General features: G+C 37.5%; 1 protein-coding gene across 1 annotated transcript; it reads left to right on the forward strand.

Moving 5' to 3' along the window:
• Positions 1-881: 881 nt before the first annotated feature.
• Positions 882-3,096, forward strand: LOC145672599 (uncharacterized). Its single transcript, XM_081741759.1, has 2 exons — positions 882-2,214; positions 2,309-3,096. The coding sequence occupies exons 1-2, from the start codon at positions 1,137-1,139 to the stop codon at positions 3,094-3,096; spliced, it is 1,866 nt and encodes a 621-aa protein (XP_081597885.1). The 5' UTR covers positions 882-1,136.
• Positions 3,097-9,061: the final 5,965 nt, after the last annotated feature.

Here is a 9,061-nt window from a genome sequence, read left to right on the forward strand (position 1 = left end):
AACATTAATCATCTCAGAGTTGAGGGCAGGCTTGTAGCCGCTCTAAAAAATGTAGGTGGGCCCGGTAGAAGTTAGAGGGCGGGGGCTAGTCAAACCATATTATAGTTTGTTTGCAAGCCTACCTTGAAAATTTTAGGGGCAGTAAAAATTTAGGGGGCTGCTTCGCGTGAATACGGGCCTATCTGAAGGGGAGAAAGATTATAAATAAACTTATGTTTGTATACTTAGAACACTATCTCGTGTGAGGTTACTGAAAAGAAAAAGCTGAAGTTTCAAAGTAACAACATAAGTAACACATAATGCATTTTTGTTAATATTCCTCTTGTTCAGGCTCGAAAAATCCTGGACACCACGTAGTCAACGCGATTGGAAATAGGAGTCTGGCTCCTAAGTAAGTTAAATCAAAAATAAAACTATGAAGGTTTATGTATGAAATTGTATTATTATGGTGCCTAAGCTTGAGAACCGGCGACTAGGTCACAAGAAAAATTCTCGAACACTTATCTTGTTTATGATGGTCTTTCGGCAGCATAATCATCAAACTGCCTCTATTCGCTACAGCTTTCTTCAGTTTCAAACCACCGCGGTGAACACAAAAGCATTTCCCTTGTAGAAATATAGTAAGAAAGTAAAGCGCTATATAATACGATTCTTGTAGCATCAGAGGCGAGCTGGGCCTCCCGGATACCCGGAAATTTCTGGGTGGGCCCTGCCCTCTGCAAAATCACTTAAGTAATTGCTCGATTAGTTATAACTATTTCAAAACTCCGTTCTCGTTCATAGTAACCAGTGGTGTAACTAACGGGCCCGCAGCGCTAGCGAAGGAGCCCTAGAGAAAAGGGACCCCTGCCTGTAATGTAGGACTGGCAACATTGCCTGTCATAAGATGTAGAGTAGTCTGTGTGTGTAGTGAGCGGGTAGTCAGCAACTGGTAGTTAAGCTTTGTAATAAATATATTTTAACACATTTAACGTGTTAAATATTATTCAGAGAAACCTAAAGTATAATAAGAAAGACTAAAGGTTACGACACATGGCGCAGTCGTGAAAATACGCCAGTATACAGGTGGGCATTAAGTTCCTATTAATAATATAGCTGTTCTGTGGCGAGTAAGTGATTTTCAGAACATTGCGAAAATGGAATCTGCACGCATACCAGAAAAATTAAAATTGGAGGGAAATATCCAAGCTTCGTGGCGACGTTTTAAGCAAAGTTTCACTATCTACATGAAGGCTGCAGGACATAGTGCTAAGGCTGATGACGTAAAGGTTGCTATATTACTCAATGTAATAGGTGAGGAAGCAGTTGAACTTTTTAATACGTTTAATATGACTGACGAACAACGTAACAATTACGATCAAGTACTCAAAGCATTTGAGGAATATGTTATTCCGCACAAAAATGTGGTGGTGGAACGTTATGTGTTTAATTCCCGCATACAAGAAGAAGGCGAAACGTTTGATTCCTTTGTGACTGACCTAAAGAAACTAGTGAAGACATGTGACTTTGGTGAGCAGACAAATAGCATAATACGAGATCGTATTGTATTAGGTGTTCGAGATAAAGAAGTACAAGGGCGCATGCTTCGGGCTGGAGAACTGACATTGGATAAAGCCATAGAAATAGGAAAAGCAGCGGAATTGTGTAAACAACAAACTGAACTAATACATCATAAAAATGATGCCTCGATTGGAGCCGTAAAGAAAACTGCAGCGGCGACAAAAAGTGCAAAAGAAGTAGAAAAGCAAAAGCAGGTGGGTACAGAAAAATATAAAAATAAGGCACGTAGAAGTGACAGTACTTCACAGTTAGTGTATTTATGTAAAAAGTGTAACATGTCACACAGTAAAGCAAGTTGTCCGGCGTTTGGTAAGCAGTGTAGGAAGTGCAAGGGCTACAACCATTTTGCAGTGGGGTGCAAAATGAAGGCGATAAAGCGAGTACAACATAACCAAATTCAGTCGGAAGATGAAAACTGTGATTTGTTAGTGATATCGTCTGCCCAGGCTTGTTCAGTTACACAAGTGGGGGAAGTGCGTGAATGGACTGAAATGGTAAAAATTCAAGATCAAAACGTTAAGCTCAAGCTTGATACGGGAGCGGAAGCTAATATTCTTCCATTACAGGTTTACAAGCAAATTGACTCACAAGTACAATATAGGCCTACAAATGTGGTGTTGGAAGTTTATGGTGGTACAAAAATAAAACCGTTGGGTATTGTAAATCTGTGTTGTACTCAAAAATGTAAAAGCGAACATAGATTTTCTTTTAATTAAGGATAACAATAATGCATGCAAACCGTTATTAGCTCTAGATGGTTGTGTGAAATTAGGGTTAATAGAACGTGTGTCAATAAACCCCGTAAATGTTGTAAACAAAGATGAATTTTTAAGACACAACAATGATGTATTTCAAGGTGTTGGTAAATATCCTGGTAAATTGCATATTACGGTTGACGAAAAGGTACAACCTATAACTAGACCTCCCAGAAGGGTACCGTTGACAATCCAGCCAAAATTAAAAGATGCGTTAAGTAGGTTGGAAAAAGAAAGGATCATTTGTAAAGAGGAAAATCCTAGTGGCTGGGTTAGTAATTTAGTTATTGTTGAGAAACAAGATGGCTCACTAAGACTGTGCTTAGATCCGAAGGATCTAAATAAGGCATTGAAAAGAAATTATTCTTTGCTTCCAACAGTTGAGGAAGTTAGTGCAAGGTTAAGTAATAAAAATGTATTTAGTGTTCTGGATTGGAAAAATGGGTTCTATCATGTAGAATTAGATGAGAGCTCAAGCAAATTATGTACGTTCAGTACTCCTTTTGGATGTTGGAGATTTTTAAGATTACCATTTGGCTTGTCAGTTGCCCCGGAAATATTTCAGAAGCTCAACATGAATTATTTTGGTGACATTCCAGGTGTTGTCATATATTCTGATGATTTGTTAATTGCAGCAAACTCAGAGGAGGAACATGATAAAATAATGAAGCAAGTACTAGATAGAGCTAGGCAGCTTAATGTCAAATTTAATCCCAAAAAACTTCAGTATAAAGTGAGTGAGGTGAGATACTTAGGGTATATTTTTAAAAGCAAGTTATGAGACCTAACAATGATTTCGTTAAAGCTATCACAGAGTTGAGTATTCCATCCAATAAGAAAGAGCTACAAAGGGTGTTAGGCATGATTACGTATTTAAGTAGGTTTATTCCTCAATATTCAACTATCACAGCTCCATTAAGGGAACTGTTAAAAAAGAATGTAGAGTGGCAATGGCTACCTATTCACACCAAAGTATTTAATGAACTAAAAATGATTGTATCAACTGCTCCGGTTTTGTGTACCATTGACCCAAAGAAAGAAATAGTGATACAATGTGATTCATCAAGCCAAGGGTTAGGCTGTTGCCTAATGCAAGATGGCCACCCGATAGCGTTTAGTTCACGTAGCCTTACTCAAGTAGAGAAATCATATGCTCAAATTAAAAAAGAATTGTTGAGTATAGTGCACGCGGTTAAAAAGTTTCATTACTACGTGTATGGCAAACCAATTACTATTGAAACAGATCATAAACCATTATTGGCTATTGTAAAGAAAAATGTATCAGATATATCATCAAGTAGGTTACAAAGAATGTGTCTTAGATTGTTAAGGTATGATATTTCATTGAAATATGTACCAGGTAAACTAATGTACATTGCTGATTTGTTGTCTCGTGATTTTTTGCATGAAACGGAGGAGTCAGATAATTTTATTACAGAGGTAATACATAGTTTAGCTGCTAATGTACAAGCTACTGAGTCAAAGAAAAAACTAATAATTGAAGCAACAAAAAAGGACCCGGTTCTGTGTAAAATTATGAACATGTATTATGAAGGTTGGCCCGAAGATAAAAAACAGCTCGATGAGTCAGTCAGGTTTTACCACAAATTACGGCATGAAATTGTAGTAGAGGATGGTATTGTCTTCTTAAATCATAAGATAATTGTTCCTACAACGTTGAGAAAAGAGATTCTCAATCAGTTACACCAGGGACATTTTGGTGTACAAAAGACAAAAGCTAGGGCCAGGCAAGTAGTATATTGGCCTGGATTATCAACTGATATTGAAACCATGGTTCTGAAATGCCGAATTTGTGAAAAATACAGAGTATCAAATTGTAAAGAACCACTGAAATCGCATGAAATCCCAAGTTTACCTTTTGAGAAGGTAGGTCTAGATATTTTAGAATATGGTGGTAAATCATTTCTTGTGTTAATGGATTACTATTCTAAATGGTTGGAACTGCTACCGTTAAATTCAAAATCCTCAGGTGAAGTGATAGAAAAACTCAAAATAATTTTTATGACGCATGGAATTCCAGCTATTATTGTTTGTGATAATGTTCCGTTTGGGTCAAAAGAATGTAAACAATTTGCTAAAGACTGGGGTTTTCAGATTGTTAACAGTAGTCCAAGATATCCAAAATCAAATGGTCTTGCGGAAAAAGCGGTAGGCATAGCAAAAAGAATTCTTAAAAAGTGTAACGAGGAAGGAAAAGAGTATTATTTAGCTTTACTTGAGTATAGGAATTCTCCTATATTAGGCAGTGAGCTTTCACCGGCCCAAATTCTAATGAGCCGCACACTTAAAACAAGGTTGCCTATACACAAGGTATTATTAAAACCGAAAGTACAAGAGAATGTAGGTATATTGTTAAGAGAAAAACAAAACAAAGACAAAAGGTATTATGATAGACAATCAAAACAATTGGTAGAGTTAAAGCCTGGGGACAATTGTCTGATACAAACAGGTCAAACTTGGACTCCAGGTCAAATCGTAAGCGTACATGCAAATCCCAGATCTTTCGTTGTTAAAGATATTAATAACAGAGTTCTCAGAAGAAACAGAATTCATCTAAGAAAATCATACAATAAACCTGAATTTATAACGGTACAGGATGATGATAATTGTAAAACAGAAAATGTTACACACGATGATTCACAAAGTAATGTTAATAGTGAAGTAGTGACTGATAAAAGGATTACAGGTAATAATGTTCCAGGTAGTGACACAGTAACAATGCAAGATAGTGTAAATGAAACTGACACAGGAGTTCGTAGATCTAAAAGACTAATAAGGAAACCAGTTTGGTTGAATGATTTTGTTTAAGTTTCAAAAGGGGAAGATGTAATGTAGGACTGGCAACATTGCCTGTCATAAGATGTAGAGTAGTCTGTGTGTGTAGTGAGCGGGTAGTCAGCAACTGGTAGTTAAGCTTTGTAATAAATATATTTTAACACATTTAACGTGTTAAATATTATTCAGAGAAACCTAAAGTATAATAAGAAAGACTAAAGGTTACGACACACTGCCCAACTTGTAGCTTTGTTTGTTGAAAAGTCAATAAAACAATAAAAAAGTCTCAAAAATACATGTAAGTTATTAATTCGAAAATGTAATATCGTCTATAATTTATGTGTTCAATAATATGATGCGCAATCGGTAACATATAAAGAGCATGGAGCTGATTCTCCTACGGTAAAGAAACCGTGTTAGAAGTAGAGTTGTTGGACGCGACTGGTGGCGATAAATAATGGTCCCCTGAGCACAGCGATGATGTCCGAAAGTTGGCCTCAAGCTCCAGAAATCGGGCCACGAAGTTTCGAGCTTGGGTCCCTATTCACCAATGAAATATGTAGTTCTTGGACTTCGGACATGACAATGGAAAGATTGTGGGCCCCTGAGCACAACGGTGATGTCATAAATCGATCTCGGGGCCTAGTGTCCCCAGAAATCGGGTCCCGGAAGAATAGGCTAGGGTCCCTTCTAGTCACCAATGAAACATGGAGTTTGTGGACGTGGATGGTTGCATTGGAAAGGGTCGGTTTTTCCTTAGCACATTCCAGAAGGTGCTTTGCAGGAGATAGCTGAAAAATGTTTAGTTTAACATGAAAATCAGAAATCTGAATTGTCCAATTTTGCTAAAATGTTTGAAAAACTCCAGAAAAATTCTGCTAGACTACTGTGATAAAGCAAATAATAAAGACTGTACTGACATACAACTCGACGTAGATGTTGAAGAATTCGACAGTTCTACTGAGTGTAGTACCTCGGAGAGCGAAAGTGAACCTCAGGAATATGGATGTACGCGAGACGCGAGAAGTCTCGTCTCGTCTCGCATTTGCGAGACGAGACACGAGACGAGAGTAAAAATTTTATGCGAGACGCGAGACGAGACTAAACCATGCGAGACGAGAGCTAGACGAGACTCGGTTCAGTCTTGCACGAGAAGTCTCGCGAGACTTCTCGCAGTCTCGCAACATTTATGAATTGCATGTAATTGTATATTTAGTGATTTTACATTTATTGAGTTTTCTAAGTTGAGCGTAAATGCCTCCAGGAACAAAAAAGTGATTGGGGCAATAGACATTTTGTAAGATTTATTATTATTCAAGGTTGATTTTCAGAATTAAAGACTTGTTTAGTTTCTAAACATAATTAAAAAAGAAAAGCTTTGTAAATTGGAAATTTATTACAGCATCGATTTAGGACTTTATTTTGCGACACAAACGCATACACGCGGGCGCGCACGAATACATAAACTTCTGTTTTTGGTCTGAAAAGCGAATAAGACTCCCTATTGCTGCGAAATGTGATATTTCTGTTGTTTCTATCTTTTTCACATTACTACTAGCGATTAATGTTGGGGGATGGCGGGGAAATCCCCTCTCGTCAAAGTTTATCCCCGGCCCGGCTCGCAGAAATAACATGATATTTTTACATGGAATAAGAATTTTCTTTCCATATATTTATCAAAAACATCCCCCTCTAGTTCGGAAGTTTAATTCAAACACTGGTTTGGTAGGATGGCCCTATAGGTTTGGTGCGAGATGGTAGGAATGACCCTATATCTGTCAGTAATTTTATTTTTTAAATCTGGCAACACTATATAAGTTGAAAGCGAAAGTTGATAAAATGCGATAATGCAACATTGCTACAAGCGCGAACGAACCGAAAGAATTGGGTCGTATTGTGTTGTGACGAGTTCTTTTGTTGTCTACAAGCGTTTTTGATGGTATAAAAACATCTTTATAATGGAAAATCACCCTTCAAGGAAACGACCAAAACATGTAAATGTTGATAGTGGCGACGATATTTAGAAGAGGCAAATATTGCTGGAGACCTCTAAGCTGGAAAACAATGTTGGATCCAGCAACAATTTATGTTGGTTTTGCTGTAAATTATGCTATTAATTTGATGAAAATTAATGGTCCAGCAATCAAATTCCAGCATAACTTTTCTTTTAATTTGGAGCGGAGCGGACACAAGTTTGGATACCATGTTGAACTCTAGGTTCCGTCTCCTTAGGATGTTATGAACATTCATTCCGTGGAAAGCAATGGCAAACCACCATGGATTCACCCTGCCAAGGGACTTTTAGGTCAAATACCTGCCTTTGGACAGAATATCACATCATCATTCATTAACAGCCATAGAATAACACATTGCAAAATTTTGACCCAGAATATATGCGAGACTGGGAGACCATGCGAGAAAGTCTCGCGCGAGATGCGAGATGAGACTCAAAATTTTATGCGAGACGCGAGACGAGACTCCACATTTGCGGGACGCGAGACGAGACCAACATTTGAGGCGGCGAGACGAGACCAACATTTGAGGCTGCGAGACGAGACGGGATTTTTCCATTTCTCGTCTTGTCTCGTCTCGCGTGCATCCCTACTCAGGAATGCATTGCCTCTTTTTCAGAAGGCCAGTCTTATAAGATGTGCACCGAAAATCGTCCGTGTAAACAGTGTTACACTTACTTGTGTTGCTGCAGGTTGCTACTAAGATATAACATGCATGTTTCCACTTTCCAAACACTGTTTACTGTACACAAATATTTGATAACTCTTTTAGTCATTCAACTATCGTGAGAGAGAGCATTCAGTTATTGTAAATTAATTAAAACTCGTACTCGTTCGTCTTTGTCAAATCATATTCTGGAATCATTTATGCTTATGGCCATTGAAAGGGATGCTCTCCAAAAAATCTCTAATGATAAAATTATCGATGACATTGGGAAATCCTCTGTCTTTAGAAAAATGCTGCTGTAAAAGTTGATTGGATAAATGAACTTCATTACTTACGTATTTTAAAGAACTTCAAAACGCATCAAAAACATGAATAACAAATGCATTATCACTTCTGTATAGTCAATATGTATGCGAAATTTTACATCAAAAGTTCGTGCTGTTCGTTCCGTTTTTCTTCCTTGATTTTGAGAGGGTGATTACTAACTGAATGGAAAAAATATTTTGGCTGTAATGCTAATATATTGTAGTGATCTTCCAATTTAATTAGTATTTAAGAAGTCAAGAAATTATTTATCAAACTCAGCGTGCTTTATTAGAAATGTTTTAAAATCGTTTCTCTAAACTTTCAATGTTTTCAAGTGTTACTTTCTTTTTCTTGACCTACATAATTGGGGGTTACTCAATGTTCTTCATTATATATCATATAAACAAATCTACAAAGATAGACTATTATTTTACGAAAGAAAATTGAGTTCACTACAATTTATTCACTCATTTGCATGTAGCGGTACCATTCATGAAAGTTAAATTCCTCATAATTTTGAAGATGGAATCGCATCATATTTACATCTCTTTCAATATAAACAGTTGCTTCTTTGAAGGCACATGTACGATTCATTGCAAAGATTTTTCAGACTATAGAAAACATGAAATGAAATGAAATGAAATCTTTAAGTTTTACGTCCCACGATTATGCCGGTTAGGCTAAAGAAGATGGTGATGATGAAAAATGAGTGAAATGGTGGAATGAAGAAAGTGGGAGGAAACGGGAGAACCCCGAGAAAACCCACGAGCACGGTGTTTGTCCACCACAAAGTCCACTCGCCGCGAGCTGGGATCGAACCAGGGACTCCAAGCACCGGAGGTGAAGGCTCTACCACTGAGCCACCGCGCCCCCACTATAGAAATATGTATAGAAAACAAAGAAATCGAAATAATATTTGGCTATAGATACGCATACACAACTTGATATTTCGTAGGGGCGGTGGT

The sequence above is a fragment of the Thermobia domestica genome, chromosome 16, assembly GCF_964235325.1.
Source record: "Thermobia domestica chromosome 16, izTheDome1.hap1.1, whole genome shotgun sequence".
NCBI lineage: Eukaryota > Metazoa > Arthropoda > Insecta > Zygentoma > Lepismatidae > Thermobia > Thermobia domestica.